Genomic DNA, 16,353 nt, shown 5'->3' with positions numbered 1-16,353 from the left:
TTGTGAAAAAGTTGTCATTTTAAATCCCCCCCTGTGGGCAGGTTAAGTGTCAGATTTACAAAAAAAATATACCAAATGATAGGTAAAGACATCAAGCATCTATATAAAAAAAAATTATATTGATATGTTCATTTTTGAAAAAGTTACGGCAGTTTTTAGTAAAAAATATTGAAAAAATTTCGAAAATTAGCGATTTTTAAATTTGTAATTTTTTTGGAGGTTTCCCCCATTTACGGGGAACGAGGGAAATTTTTTCAATTTTGAAGGGTAATGTCTTCGACTAGATACGATTTGTGATCTTTTGACGTATCGTTGAAAGAAATCCGTCGGTGAGAGCTGAGAAAAAGTGGTAACATACACAAAAAAATAAAAATAAAAAAAAAAACACCATAGTAAAACCAATACCTTCTCATCTTCCCATAGAAGCTAAAAGAGTTTTTAATATAATTTTTTTCTTAACCAAAATTAAATTTTCTAAATATTTGTTTAAGAAAATATAGTATCATGGTATGCATTTGTTAAAGCTTTCGTGGATTGTCGTATTGATTGAAATGTTTACGGATGTATTAACGTTTCAATCAATATAGTCTGTTGCTCTTAAAGTATAATTCTATACATTCTTAATCTTTATAATAATTTTTTATTATTATAGTTTGAGTACGAAGAAAACCCAGATCCGCCAAAAACACAAGTAACAAAATAATAATAACTAATCCTAACATTAAGGATTGAATAGGAATTGAAAAGGATTAATAATAATCATTTATAATTGAAATTAATTTTTTGTCGATATTCACAATGCTGAAGCGACTAATGAGGTTGCATCAAGTCGAAAGCCGACGTCAAATTTTTTGTCAAATAGTATGAGGTGTCTTGAACGAAACTTAGGCGAATTGATCAACATTTCGTATGTTCGCGGGGACAACAGATGAGAAAGAATAAAGTAGTCAAAACCGGAGAAGACCTAAGGAATAAAGTGTTTGATACCAGCCATGTGTACAGGTCTACCCAACGCTTGTAGTGTCAATGGAACAGAGACATCACCACTTAATTCTAATCTGGACTTGTGTATAAAGGACAAAGATAGATACAAAGTAAGAATAGGAACTTGGAATATTGGAACATTAATTGGTAGAAGTAGAGAATTAGTAGAAGTATTGAAGAAGAAAAAAATTAACATTTGTTGTGTGCAGGAAACTAAGTGGAAAGCAGAGAAATCGAGGGAATTAGGTGAGTGTTGTAAAATAATATACTCAGGTAGGTCTAGTAGAAATAATGGTGTAAGTATAATAATGGATGAAGAGATGAAAAGTGAACTAGTAGAAGTAGCTAAGAAAAATGACAGAATTATAGTCGTAAAATTGATATTCGATGAAAAACTGATTAATGTAATAAGTTCCTATGCACTACAAGTAGGATGTGATGATCTAGACAAAGAAGTTTTTTGGTGATAGATAGATGGGTGATGCAAGGGGTACCTGGCAATGAGAAAACCGTGATATGTAGAGATTTGAATTGACATGTAAGTAAAGAATTCTGCAAAGGAGATTATTAATGAGAGTAGTAGTAGAATAACAAGAAATAAGGAAACCTGGTGGTGGGAGAAGGATGTTCAAAGAATCATAGAGAGTAAGAAAAAGCATTTCAAGTATGGCAGAAGAGCAAATATAGAGAATATTGTATAGAGTATAAACGTATGTGCAAAGAAGCCAAGTGTGCAGTAAATAAGGCGAATTTTAAGAGGTATGATGAGTTGTATGATAGGCTACGAACAAAGGAAGGCGAGAAAGAAATCTATAGACTTGCAAAAGTAGAGAGAAAAGGTCTAAAGATTATCATTATATAAGGTGTATAAAAAGTGTTGATAATAACGTACTTTTGAGTGATGATGATTTGAAAAAAAGTGGAAAGAGTATTTTGAAAAATTATTGAATGAGGAGTACCCAAAAGAAACATTAGAGGATAATGAGAGACTGGTAGATTTAATTAGTGAGAAAGAGGTATAAAAGGCTGTGGCATTAATGAAAAAGAATAAAGCAGTAGGACCAGATGAAGTGCCAGTAGAAGTATGGAAAATAATAGGCGGTGTTGGGATAAGGTGATTGAAGGAACTTTTAAATCAAATTTTGTTAAAAGGGAAAATTCCAAATGAATAGTATTTTGGTGCCGATATATAAAAGTAAATGTGAAATACAAGAGTGTGGAAATTATAGAGGCATAAAGCTTATGAGTCATAGTATGAAAATTGTGCTATTTTAAACGGTATAATATATACACTTACAAATAATTATATAATATTATGAAGTACTCTGTGTAGATATTAAAACAATTAGTTATTTGGTTAGGTTTTTAATTGCATTAAACACTGTTATATATTATTTTGTGAGAGGCAATTAAATAGAAAAGTTTAGGGAAAAGAAAAAATAACAGTGTATGGTATTTATAAATTTGGAGAAGCGTATGATAGAGTACCGAGAGAGGTTTTAAAGTGGGCATTAATGAGAAAAGGAGTCCCGAAAAGGTACATTAATATAATAGAAGATATGTATGATGGCACTTGTACAAGTAAGTAGGACTGCACCAATGTTCTGTTTTAAGCCTTTACTTATTCTCTATATTGATGGATGAATTTACTAGAAAAATACAAGGAGAGGTGCCAAAATGCATGTTGTTTGCTGACGATATTGTTAATAGGAGAAAATAGGGAGGAAATTAATCAAGGACTAGAGGTGTGGAGATCAGCTCTTGAAGAAAAGTGTTTAAGAATAAGTAAAAGTGGTGAGGACGTGATTGGAGAGGTGGAAAGTTTTAAGTATTTAGGATCAGTTGTGCAAAAGAGTGGTGATATTGACGATGATGTAAGACACAGGTTTAAGTGCGGGTGGTTGAAGTGGAGAAGAGCGTCTAGCGTCTTATGCAATAAAAGAATTTCAATGAGGCTGAAAGGTAAATTCTACAAGACTGTAGTGAGACCAGATATGATGTATTGTTCAGAGTGTTGGGCGGTTGATAAGAAAGTAGAGCAGAAAATGAGTGTAGCAGAGATGAGAATGCTTAAATGGAGAAATGGAGTGATTAGAGAAGATAGGGTAAGGAACGAGCATATAAGAGGGAATATAGATGTAGTGTCAACTGTGGACAAGATGAGAGAAAATATACTTAGATGGTTTGGTCATGTAATGAGGAGAGAAGAATCTGAAGCTGTAAGAACAGTTATAGAAATTAATGTTGAAGAAAGAAGAGATAGAGGAAGACCAAAAATGAGACGGAGGGATGCTATTGAATGCGATATGAGGACAGCTGATTTGAGCGTTGAGGATGTGGGAGATCGTGTCAAGTGGAGATTTAGGATAAGGGTGGCCGATCCCAAGTAGTTGGGATTAAGGCGAGGAAGAAGAAGAAGAAGTCGATATTCACAATGTTATTAACTTATAAGAACATTTAAATAGTATGCATGTGGCTCTATTATTGTAAAAGTACAATATAACTTTTATTTAATATTAAGGAAACCTAACATTTTATTGGAGGTATATATATAGTAAAATTATTTATTTGGTATATAAATTATCGCTATATTACTTGTTTCTTCATTTGAAGGTTAGCTCAAAAAGATATATATAAATTATTTCTATCACAAACTTAATTTCACGACAAATATATAATTTAAATAAAAAAATAACCTATAAAAATAAGCTATAATACCATCATAATAACATTAAAATATTGAATTTTGAAAATGACCTCAAAGAACTGTAACTCCATTAGTTTTTTTTTTTAGGTTGTAAGAGAAACTCAAGTGTCTGATTATACAAATTCAATAGTCAATCAAATACAAGTATGTAAAAAATTATGAAATATGATAATATTTTGTATTCATGGAAAGTTGAAAATTAAAATAAAAGTCTACATTTTTTGATAGATTAATAATTAATAAATGTAAAAAATGTTTCACTAATAACAGTTAAAGATCACGATAATGTCAACATGTAATGATTTATTTACTCAGGGTCTAAAATTTATAATATATCTTGACTGTACTATAATTTTTTTATAATTTTTTTTGTTCATCTAATGGAAAATTAGGAGCGTAAATTATTAAGTCTACTAAACTAAATATAAAACGCAATGTATTTCATGATCCCTGAACTTAGTCGAAGGATTATGAGACAAATGAAATTTACACTTAAGTATTATCAAAGATCTTGTTAAAACTTAATCTCAACATTACAATTTTACAAGAAATTCAATTAACACAAACATTCATTCAATTTATTATTCTATAAACTAATTTTTAAAAAATATTTTCTAAAAGTATTCTTAATATTAAACAATAAAATCAAAATATCAATTTTTTTAATTGGACATCAATTACAAGATTTAAACTTTTCTATGCGAATAGATATTTTTATATACAATTATTTTTTTGTTTTTAGAACTCTTCACATTTAGAACCTAAAGTTTCGCCATCAATCAAAAAAATTCATAATTCTCGTCTTCAAGTAAATTGAATTAATGAAAACTTATTTTTCTTAAACATTATTTATAATAAATCTGTAGTAATAATTATTTTAAACTCAATAAGCTTTTCATGGTATCTCTATTATATATTTTTTTATAATTATAGAACTATAGCGTAGAATTTAATATTGACGCAAAAGAAAAATATCAGATAAATAATAGGAAAGGGAAAGATGTATATATCGAACCACAATCTACTGTTAAACTTAACAAGAATAATAGAAAAGGAAAAAGTATACAAGTTGAATCAAAAACCATTGTGGAAAATACCAAAAATGACAGAGAAGGAGAAGTTATAAATAATGAAAAAATTACCATTGAATGCAAAAAAGATTCCGATGAAAATGAACTTTATGTTAATAAACTTCAACCAATTATAGATCATAAAAAAGTAGATGAGAAAGAAAAATGCCTTTGTACAAATTTTGTAAATTACAATCCTGTAACCATTGAAGAAGTTTTTAATCAAGTAATGAATATTAAAATGCTCAGTACTCATTAATTAATATATTTAGGGTTAGTAAACAAAATCTTTATATGCAAAGAATATAATATTTATTTAGTCATTATAACAATATTAAATATAACTTTTATTAAAACTAGTAAGTATTTTTTATAGATATATTATGTTTACCAAACCTATAAGGACATTAGTGATTTATGTGTCATTATGACCAACTACTAGAGATCATCCATTTGGGAGCCAACAGTGGCAAACAAGACTACTAATACAAATACTTTAATTTTTAAGAGCTATTGCCAAGAAATTTTTTAAAGGACTATTAATATCGAGTACTTTTTTACGTTAAAAGAATTTTTTTATCAGTCTTAAACTCTAAAATTAGATAATACACTTAGGTTCACCAAATTTACGAAGAATGATCATTAAATGTAAGCATCATAAAAATAAACAGGCATTTTTAAAGATTGGGATTACATTTAATTACAAACATTTTGATAAATTAGTATTTTTACTTGAAATTCTTTCAAGGAACATTTTTTTATATCTTTATTTTATGTTTCATTAATCAATTTCATTTTAGACATATGAATTTAAAGACCATCAAATCGACTTATCAGGAAGTAGATATTTTATTCCAGTAACTCATCAATGGCAGTTTGCAAAATGCTATGATTTCAATTTTCAATTGATTAAAAGTGTAATGGGTGAAGACGAAGAGATTGTGAAATTTTTAGGTGTGCCATTAAAGCAAAAAAAAATGCCAAAAAACGATTACAGCTTCTACAGTGCGTTGTCATATTGGATAAGTGGTTCGACTATTTATGCAAAGAAACTACAATTACATATTAATGCCGTAATACTAAAAAGATATATTCATTTACTTATTCATTAATTCATTTTCATGAAAATTTTTTAGCAAATGGAAGATTCGAATGGTAATTTTTTAAATCTTTAATTAGTTATCTTTATTCAAAAATAAATAAATTTCAATATTCATAATTTCTAATTTAAATCTTTAAGTAGATACAATGGTTATAAAAATTTTTTTAATAAAATAATATATATATATTCAGAGTACCCAAGCATTCACTGACAACTTAAATAACTTTTAATCTAGTTAATATTTTTTACTGATTTTTATTTAAATAACAGTTATACGTTAGGGATATATAATTTTCTTAAAAATATTAATTATTTTTAAATTTTAAATAAAATATAAAAAAAAACCAAGATAGCTCTTTTGTAGAGTAGATTTTAAAAAAATGTTTGTAAAAAAATATCTTATTAATATACAGTAGTAAATAGTCTATATCAATTTAAAGTTTATGAAAATTTGAATTTTCATGTATTATTTTACCGTATTAAACATTGAAATACGTGTTGATACAAGGATGGAAGAACACTTTCTTTTCATGCATACTATAAGTAAGAGGTTTATCACTTTTTCCATGAAAATTACTTACGCTTGAAAGAGAGTGTTAAATAATAATAATAATACAAGTACTACCACAGAATAAATAAATATAAAAAAATACAATAAAAGTTATTTAATTGTTTTACTAAATTCGATTTATAAGTTTCAATTCCATTAGGTATGAGAGTAAGTTATCCAAAGTTAGTCCAATGTAATATACTATTTAACGAATTTATTAACATAATTGACTTACCAAATTTCTTATCATGGTATTAATACCAAGTTTGTAAATATAATAGACCTTACACTTAGTATAAAATCAATCTTGACTCGTAATAAATAGATACTAAATAAGTTAAAATAACTAGTTTTATATCTAAAGAGAAAAAACTACTTATTAAATTATAGGTGTTGTTCGTTTTTTATTTGAAATAAAGCCAGACATTGGAATGTTAATAATTTTCATGGAAAAATCCATACTCATCATATTTAGTGTGAAAATATGGTGTTTATTTCTGTCCTTTTTTATAAAACATAACCAGCGTTTAATACCGTAGAATAAATACAGAAAAATTTTAATTTTTATAAAATTTAAAATGCTACAGAAAATTAAAAGTAGCATATAAGGGACCTTCTGGGACACCCTTATTAACCCCATGAGGTGGTGGGATGCGTGGTCTACCAAGAGTATAACAATTGATGAGATGTGATTGGTTGATAAGCCATATCCACTGTGGGGGTGTTAAAACAAAATGGTGATCTTACATTGTCTCCTATACTTGGGATGAAATGGAGAGCTCTGATTGCTATATGAGACTTATTTTTCATTATATATTATTACAAACTATACATTATAAAATAATAATATGTAATGTAATACGCAAAAATAAATAAACGTATATATATAATAATGGTATTTAATTATAAACCTGGAGTGCACAGGTATAAATCAATTGTGTATTGGTAGAACATATTTTTTAGCTGCGATTCGAAGCTGAGAAGGTATTGGTTTTACTAAGATGTGTTTTTTTTTTTGTGTCTGTTACCACTTTTTCTCAGCTCTCACCGAACCGATTTCTTTCAATGATACGTCAAAAGATCACAATTCGTATCTAGTCAAAGACATTACCCTCAAAAATTGAAAAAAATTCCCTCGTGCCCCGTAAATGGGGGAAACCTCCGAAAAAATTACAAATTTAAAAATCCCTAATTTTCGAAATTTTTTCAATTTTTTTTAATAAAAACTGCCGTAACTTTTTTAAAAATAAACATATCAATATACTTTTTTTTTTTATAGATGCATGATGTCATTACCTATCATTTTGTGTATTTTTTTTATAAATTTGACTTTTTACCTGCCCAAAGGGGCAGATTTAAAATGACAACTTTTTTACAAAAAATTAATTTTTTCAACTTAACTTTTGAAAGTGTTCCGGAAGGTCTAACACTTTTATATATATCTTAAATTAAAGTTAATGTAATATACTTTATCATGAAAAAAAAAAATTTCGGACTTTATTTTATCTTCATGGTGAAAACAGACATTAAACTTAAAAAAAAAATACGATTTTTGTAAAAAAATTCATTTTTATATTTTTAACTTTATAATGCTATAACTTTTTGAAAGATGTATGGATCAATATAATTCTTTTTTTTGTAGATGCATGATGTCTTTACCTATCATTTGGTATATTTTTTTTATAAATCTGACTTTTTACCTGCCTACAGGGGGGGATTCAAAATGACAACTTTTTCACAAAAAATTGACTTTTTCAACTTAAATTTTGAAAGTGTTCCGGAAAGTCTGACACTTTTATATATATCTTAAATTAAAGCTAATGTAATATACTTTATCATGGTAAAAAAAAATTTCGGACTTTATTTTATCTTCATGGTGAAAACAGACATCAAATTTTAAAAAAAAATACGATTTTTGTAAAAAAATTCATTTTTATATTTTTAACTTTATAATGCTATAACTTTTTGAAAGATGTATGGATCAATATAATTTTTTTTTTTGTAGATGCATGATGTCTTTACCTATCATTTGGTATATTTTTTTTATAAATCTGACTTTTTACCTGCCTACAGGGAGGGATTCAAAATGACAACTTTTTCACAAAAAATTGACTTTTTCAACTTAAATTTTGAAAGTGTTCCGGAAAGTCTGACACTTTTANTTAAAGTGTTCCGGAAAGTCTTTTCTATATATATTAAATTAAATGTAATATACTTTATTATGGTAAAAAAAAATTTCGTTCTTTATTTTGTCTTCAGGGTGAAAATGGCTACTGAATGCTATTTTCGTGTGAAAATTCTCGATTTTATTATTTATATTATATTTAACTTTATAATGCTATAACTTATTGAAAAGTTTATGGATCAACACAATTTTTTTATGAGAAATAATATTTTTTAATAATCACTCTTTTATTCGATATACTTTATCTGAATCAGGATATTAATAACGAACTAGCAGTTCCTGTTGCAGATAATATAACAAAATATTTTTAATGATAAGCTAACAATTATTAAATTTGTTTAATAAAATAACTCATTTCAGTCACTAAGTTACAATTGCTTAATTGTTATTAATATATTAATTGGCTTAAATAAAAAGTAAAAAAGACTTTTTGGCCAACGATAAAAAACGTTGCTAAAATATTATTTAATATAATTTAAATATTGGCTGAAAACAATTAAATAACATATTTATTTTTGAAATAATGAAAATTTGTTTTAGCAACGTACACTTTTTCACACTTGTCAAAAGAAAGCATTTTTAAGACGTTTAACTGACACAACACTATTAATTTTACTTGAGTAATAATTCGTCTTTTATGCGAAATACTCATTAAATGTAACAAAATCAATTATTAACTCGGCGAATCGCAAAACATATATCCCCGTATACTAACACACATTCCTTCACGACTTAATCATTTTTATCTCATAATTTCTTATTAATTACAATTTAATAAGTAATTTCTAATAAACTATTCATCTTTTCATAGCCCCCCCTTCTTATGTACCCCCAAATGTAGATTAACCCCCATACTTGTGATATCTACTGTCATGAGAGTCCCCTCCATTATACTCTCAACCTTTCATGGGAAGTGGGCCCTATGCCGTTCATCATATCCCCCCGACTGTGTACACCTGACGTCTAACTATGGCAGGGTAAACCCACATCATGTGATTTAGGGGGTATCCACCTCATATATTATACAACTACTTACTTATAATAAATTAAAGGTATTCCTTTTTAAAGAAAAAAAAAATATGTTCTACCAATACACAATTGATTTATACTTTTGCTTGTGCACTCCAGGTTTATAATTAAATACCATTATTATATATATACGTTTATTTATTTTTGCGTATTACATTACATATTATTATTTTATAATGTATAGTTTGTAATAATATATAATGAAAAATAAGTCTCATATAGCAATCACAGCTCTCCATTTCATCCCAAGTATACAGGGTGATCCATTTAACATTGACCAGCAAATATCTCAAAAACTATTTATTATTTTAATAATTTTTTTTTTTTAATTATTTTAGTTACATAAAACTATGAATAAAACTATGGACTATGTTTTATTTAACTAAAATAATTAAAAAAAAAAAATTATTAAAATAATAAATAGTTTTTGAGATATTTGCTGGTCAATGTTAAATGGATCACCCTGTAGGAGACAATGTAAGATCACCATTTTGTTATAACACCCCCACAGTGGATATGGCTTATCAACCAATCACATCTCATCAATTGTTATACTCTAGGTAGACCACGCGTCCCACCACCTCATGGGGTTAATAAGGGTGTCCCAGAAGGTCCCTTATATGCTACTTTTAATTTTCTGTAGCATTTTAAATTTTATAAAAATAAGTAACAACACAAAAATAAAATAAATATCTATGATTTTATTATATTTTAAACACGTGAAAATTGTTTTTTATACATAAAACTTTATTTTAAACTATGAATAAAAGTAAAAATAAATTTTAAGAATATTTAAATTGTTATTATTGAAATGAAAAATTGAATGCATTAACACGTTTGCCGTAATAAATTAGAGATAATTTTTCCATAGATTCATTGTATTTATCTATTTCAGCGTCTGTGAGTGAAATTATTTTAGGCAAACATAGCTGTTTATCGTTTTCTAATCTCGCTATTAATGATCGACCGTACTTGGTTTCCACAGATCTCAAAGTAGTTATCCGATTCTCTTTATTTAGTATCAGTGAAGCCATTGATACATAAACATTGTGAGAGATTGATTTAATTTTATTCAGTACAGACATTTTTTCTAGAAAAAAATAAAAATCATTATTTTAAATATTAACTATACTTATCGATAAATTAAAATATAAGATTCAAGCAATACAAAAAATGAGTAAAAATTAATTTTACTTACTTATTTCTTTTGATTTCAAAAAAACAATTAGATAAAAATTTTTGAAACTTATTTGTTGAAAAACTTGACTTTTACACGACACGCACAAAAACTGCGTTTAAACTAAAATAATATTACTGAAAATTACTTAAATATGATTTTTATCGAGAGAGGGAGTTGATATGATATTATCAACATCAGATATCATTGGTTAAAAAATCATAAACTCCCCCCAACGATAATAAACCATATATTCAATCCTTATAGCACAAATGTAATAAAATAAAATTATGTGTAATAAAATTATAAAATAGTTATTACTTTTATGGCAAACGTATATAAAATTGAAGGTTTTGATACAATACTTAAAAAATGAAATTGTCATTCATAAATAAATTTACTGGTCTACAAGAAATTTTCATCAGAGACCAAAATATACTTTTTTAAACTCGTTTTTATACCGATTTCAAATCTTCAATTAGAGTTTTGCATATGGCCTAAATAATAACAATTATTATAATTAGTATATTAAATATTTATGTTTGATTATTATGTTACGAAGGAATAATTAATAAATATATTTTAATAAATAATAAGTTGAAAAAGTTCTACTTTTGTACGCAATTTTAAGTTTTGAACCACCCCTGTATAAATGGAAATGATCCGATTTAAAAAAAGTAAGACATATAAAAGAAGTATATGAATAGTACTAATCAAAAAAAAATTGTTATGATCCATACATTTCTTAAAAATGTATATCATTATAAAGTTAAAAATTTAAAAAAATTTTTTTTTACAAAAATGTATACTTTATATTAACTTTGATGTGTGTTTCTACTATAAAAACAAAGTAAAGTCTGTATTTTTGTTTTCCATAATAAAGTATATTTATTAACTTTAATTTAAGATATATATAAAAGTGTCAGTATTTCTGGAATACTTTCAAAAATTAAGTTGAAAAAGTTATTGTTTTGAATCCCCTTCTATGGGCAGATAAAGGGTGAGATAAAAAAAAAAAATTACCAAATGATAGGTTAATATTTAATATAGCTATTAAAAAAAAATTGTATTGATCCATACATTTTCATAAAGTTATGGCAGTTTTAAGTAAAACAAATTGAAAAAAGTTAGAAAATAAGCGATTTTTAAATTTGTAATTTTTTTGGAGATTTCCCCCCATTTACGGAGAACGAGGGAAATTTTTTCAATTTTTGAGGGCAATGACTTCGACTAAATACGATTTTTAACCTTTTGAGATGTCGTTGAAAGAAATCAGTCTTGTGAGAGCTGAGAAAAAATGGTAATATACACAAAAAAAAATAAAATAAAAAAAAACACATAGTAAAGTTAATTTAGCCTTTTTGAGAAGGTCTCAGCTTTGCATCAAATCAAAAAGACTATTTTGAAATTTTTCAAACATTTTTCGTAAATTTTTTAAATTAATTTTTTTTTTATTTAATTATTGAAATGTTATTAATTACATTATTATTAGTAGTATAATATATTGACCATAAAAAAAAAAAGAAAAAATTAACTGGATCAAAATTTATTTAAGTTACCAGTGAATGCTGGGCCACTTTAGCATAATATATGACTTAATTTAATAAGTATTCCAATATTATTAAACAATCAATTATTTCCACATCAACGAATAATATGACCAATTTCATGATAGAACAATGAAATCATTTTTCAAAATGAATATGGAGACATCAAATATTAAACTGTAAAAACTACTAAAAACAAAAGTATAATTTTTAAAGTATTTGTTAGACAAAAATTCATTTAATTATTTTCTTAATAGGTTTTTATATTCATAAACATTACTTTCTTTAACTTAATTTTATATTTTATTTGCAATATGCAAAAATATTTAGATCCAGAATTAAGAGCATTTGCAGCTGCCCGATTATTAAAAACATCTATTTATATTCACTCCAATAGTGATTGGCAATTTTTCAGCAAAGATGGAATTTATGGTGAAGAAACTATCCAAACATGTTTATATATAAGTAGTTCAGACGGAGAATATTATAAAGTTGTAACGAACGTTCTTGCTTAGAGATATATGTTTTCAAATTTAACTTTGTATACGAAATTTATGTTTATTTTCCATTCATTACATAATTAATTTTCTCGTAATCTTATACAATTTTATTTTGAAAATTAAATTATAAAATTAATATTATTTTTATTTATAATTTTTTATGAATTTTCAATGACTACACAATATTTTAGTAAAAAAATATAATCACGATAAATTGATTTTGAAAAATAAACAATTGGAAATATTAAAACTTAATTCGAAAAAATATTAAAATAACTAATTTCTGCACATTCCTTTTTTCTACGCTTCAGGCATAGTTTAAAAACATCTTATGCTTACTTAAGCAAAACACGATAATAAATTTAGAAATACGTTTTTTTTTGTAGGATTATAATTCAATAACAACTAAGCCAAGTGAAATGAATGGTATACAAAATGATTCATTTATTATGATCCACTTAATTAATCGAAAAATGTATATAATATTGAGAAAAATTTTTCGGTTTCTTTTAGATACATGTTTTTCTCAATATATGTATTATGAAGTTTGTAACACCTTTTATGTTCATCTCTAACACCGTATTTATTTTTCAAACATAAATAACTAGTTCATATAATGTAATTTTTTTTTTGAAAATATATGAGATAATAATTTTATTTTTTTTTACAAATAATAATTTATTGTTGAAATACTTAATGAGAAAATCTAAATTTCTGAATTTTTCTAAATGAGAAAAATTTGTTGAAATATAAATTTACTTCTTAATTAATTCATAATAATTAATATCAAAAACCAAAAATATTTATTCCAGCCTAGTGATCATGACATTTTTCTGACAGTGTTGAGAGTTGAGAGTAATGTTAAGTTTAATAATTTTCTATTATCATGTACAACGGACATATCTAATGACGTTTATATCAAAATAGTGCACTTATCCTATCTGATCCTAAATAAAATTTAAAAATTGTAAAAAAATTTTTTTTTTTATATTGTTTAATTTCTAGTGAATTACAAATATTTCAAGTTTCAGGGATATAAAAAAATAAATATTTATTTATACATGGTGCGAACTCTATAAATTGATAAGAGCTACCGATTTTATCAGTGAAATGACATACATTAAGATGTTATGTTACATCGACAGACTATATATATTTAATATAGTCTGTGTTATAATTCCGTATTTTATATATAATAACACTTTTTTTAGATTGTCTATACACTTTAAAGAGCTGTAACTCATTGAAAATACAATAATATAAACAAAATCGTTACAAAAAAAAGGTTTGTTTCAATTGAATTAATCTGGTGATAAAAAAAATTTAAAGTTAAATATTTGAAAAAGAATTTTTTTACAATAATCTTATTTTTTTATGTACTTTGATGTTAGTTTTCACCATGAAACAAACTAAAGTCTTCAAATTTTTTTTTTCATATTAAAGTATATTACATAAGCTTTAATATAATATATGAATGTGTCAGTATTTCTGGAACACATTCAAAAATTAAGTTTAAAAAGTTCTTTTTGCTATATGCATTTTGAAGTTTTGAACACCTCTGTATAAAGGATAATGGTCCAATATAAAAAAAAAGTATGTCTCATAAAAGAAGAATATATATATATATAGTACTTATCTTAAAAAAATTATAATGATCCATACATTTTTCAAAAAGTTCTAGCGTTATTAAGTTAAAAAAAAAAAATTATTTTTTATAAAAACCATGAAAACAAAATAAAGTCCGAATTTTTTTTTTTATATTAAATTACATTATATGAGCTTTAATTTAGTATAAACAAATTTAAGATGGCAACAGACACAAATAAAATAAAATAAAAAAACACGCCATAGTAAAATCAATACCTCTCAGCTTCGCATCGAAGATACAATTTAAAAACTCGATTTTTTTTAGACTACAAAGATTGAAAAAAAATTAGCAGTTATGTTTAAATACAAAATAGTTTAAATAAAAATGTTTTTTTTATTTTTATGCCTACATAGCTAATTAATATAAATGTCATAAATATTAAATGACATTATTATTTTCAATTATCACTTGGTAATAGGTGATAATTGAAATAATGAAATTAAGCAAAATTTTATTAATAGTTTGGATAATATAAATGTAATAAAATACGTATATAATCGAAAAATTATTTTATTAAAAGACAATTAAATTCTGTGGTATAACTCAATAAAAATCAAAACTATTGATTATTAACTCAGTAAATAAAGGAAAACTTGAAAATAAAAACTTATATAGCAACATTTATTTATTTAGCTGCTTGTGCGAAACTCAGAAAAATGTAATATTAAAACTATATAAAGATAGATATTAAATGCTTACTTCTAATTTAGTTTAACTATTTTTCGTTACTCCTAACAATATTAATAACATAATGGTGATATTCTCTACACGCAGTTATGTTAACTTATGGGTTTTATTCTATTTATTTCTTGAAATTCGATGTTCTGGAGTTATTTTGGTAAGAATTAAACGTATATATTATGATACAGGTGGTCGCTCTGAAAAATATATAACAGATGTTTGTCACTCACAAGCTTAATTTAATTATTTAATTTATATTTTTTAATATAAGTGAATGCTACCAAACTTTAATTTAAAAAAAGTCCCACAAATTTAGTAAAATTATTTTTTTGTCAACATCCCCCATATTTTAAGTTTCCGGACGACCACGGAAAACGGGATATTTAATTAGATCTTTAAAGTAAAAAAAGTTTTTATTTTTATCTTATTAATTGCGTTGCTAACAATCTAAGTACTTGATGCATTTAAAAACATATATTTGAAAGATCTTTACAACTTAACTTTTACAGATATTTCATTAAAACAATACTAAAATACTATAAATTTAAAATTATATTAATGACTTAAGAAGGGACGAAAAATAATATTAAGTTTGTAATGTACTAACAGTAGGGAAATATAAGGTATGAAATATTCCAAAATTAATAAAATATTTCCAGAAAATACAAATATAGAAATCGCTAATTTTCGACATTTTAACAATTTTTTTTACTTAAAATTGCCATAACTTTTTTAAAAATGACCAAATCAATATAATTTTTTTTTATAGATACCTTAGGTATTTACATATCATTTAATATATTTTTGTTATAAATCTGACCCTTTACCTGACCACAGAAGGGATTCAAAATGACAACATTTTCAAATTAACATTTGAAAGTTTTCCGGAAATTCTGACACTCTTATATATACCATAAATTAAAGCTTATGTAATATACTTTATATTGAAAAAAAAAANACAGGGTGATTTTTTTATCATAACCCTCTCAATTACTTACAGAATAATAATAATTTAAAAAATTTTTTTTATTCTTATCTTTAGTTACACATTATTCTTGAATTATTAACTATGTAATACTTTTTAAGTTCATCCCTTATGCCTGGTAAGGGTGTCAACTTTGTTTTTTTAAATGGTAACACATATTTTTAATTTAATAAAATGTTTGAGTTTTT

At 25.2% G+C, this 16,353-nt stretch overlaps 2 protein-coding genes and 1 long non-coding RNA gene across 10 annotated transcripts in view; 2 read left to right on the top strand and 1 right to left on the bottom strand.

Annotated features, from left to right (window-relative positions):
• LOC126896149 (uncharacterized) overlaps positions 1 to 12,989 on the top strand; it is a 21,031-nt gene extending 8,042 nt beyond the window's left edge. The window contains exons 5-11 of one of the 2 annotated variants that reach the window (XM_050668658.1): positions 653 to 691; positions 3,779 to 3,835; positions 4,434 to 4,499; positions 4,625 to 4,987; positions 5,562 to 5,834; positions 5,898 to 5,916; positions 12,682 to 12,989. In XM_050668658.1, coding sequence (XP_050524615.1) covers positions 653 to 691; positions 3,779 to 3,835; positions 4,434 to 4,499; positions 4,625 to 4,987; positions 5,562 to 5,834; positions 5,898 to 5,916; positions 12,682 to 12,866 — 1,002 coding nt within the window. In that variant the 3' untranslated portion in view covers positions 12,867 to 12,989. The remainder of the gene's footprint in view (positions 1 to 652; positions 692 to 3,778; positions 3,836 to 4,433; positions 4,500 to 4,624; positions 4,988 to 5,561; positions 5,835 to 5,897; positions 5,917 to 12,681) is intronic. The other variant, XM_050668659.1, reaches the window with a different exon arrangement.
• LOC126896178 (uncharacterized) lies at positions 10,832 to 15,294 on the bottom strand. 3 transcript variants are annotated; one of them, XR_007701790.1, is made up of 3 exons: positions 15,199 to 15,294; positions 12,364 to 12,540; positions 10,832 to 11,301 (listed from the first exon to the last, which is right to left on the bottom strand). It is a non-coding gene; the product is annotated as an uncharacterized LOC126896178 (long non-coding RNA). The 3 variants fall into 3 exon arrangements; XR_007701789.1 differs by lacking the exon at positions 15,199 to 15,294 and adding an exon at positions 14,715 to 14,759; XR_007701791.1 differs by lacking the exon at positions 15,199 to 15,294 and having other exon boundaries at positions 10,832 to 10,927; positions 11,126 to 11,301; positions 12,364 to 12,699.
• LOC126896148 (uncharacterized) overlaps positions 15,152 to 16,353 on the top strand; it is a 42,939-nt gene continuing 41,737 nt past the window's right edge. For 2 of the 5 annotated variants that reach the window (XM_050668655.1, XM_050668652.1), the window contains exon 1: positions 15,154 to 15,337. In XM_050668655.1, the coding sequence (XP_050524612.1) occupies positions 15,251 to 15,337 (87 nt within the window). In that variant the 5' untranslated portion in view covers positions 15,154 to 15,250. Of the gene's footprint in view, positions 15,338 to 16,353 lie in introns of all 5 variants that reach the window. The other 3 variants (XM_050668656.1, XM_050668654.1, XM_050668657.1) reach the window with 3 other exon arrangements.

The sequence above is a fragment of the Daktulosphaira vitifoliae genome, unplaced genomic scaffold, assembly GCF_025091365.1.
Source record: "Daktulosphaira vitifoliae isolate Bord-2020 unplaced genomic scaffold, ASM2509136v1 Scaffold_1, whole genome shotgun sequence".
Taxonomy (NCBI): Eukaryota; Metazoa; Arthropoda; class Insecta; order Hemiptera; family Phylloxeridae; genus Daktulosphaira; species Daktulosphaira vitifoliae.
The sequence above is the reverse complement of the archived record's forward strand: the minus strand, read 5'-3'. Positions and strand labels throughout refer to the sequence as shown.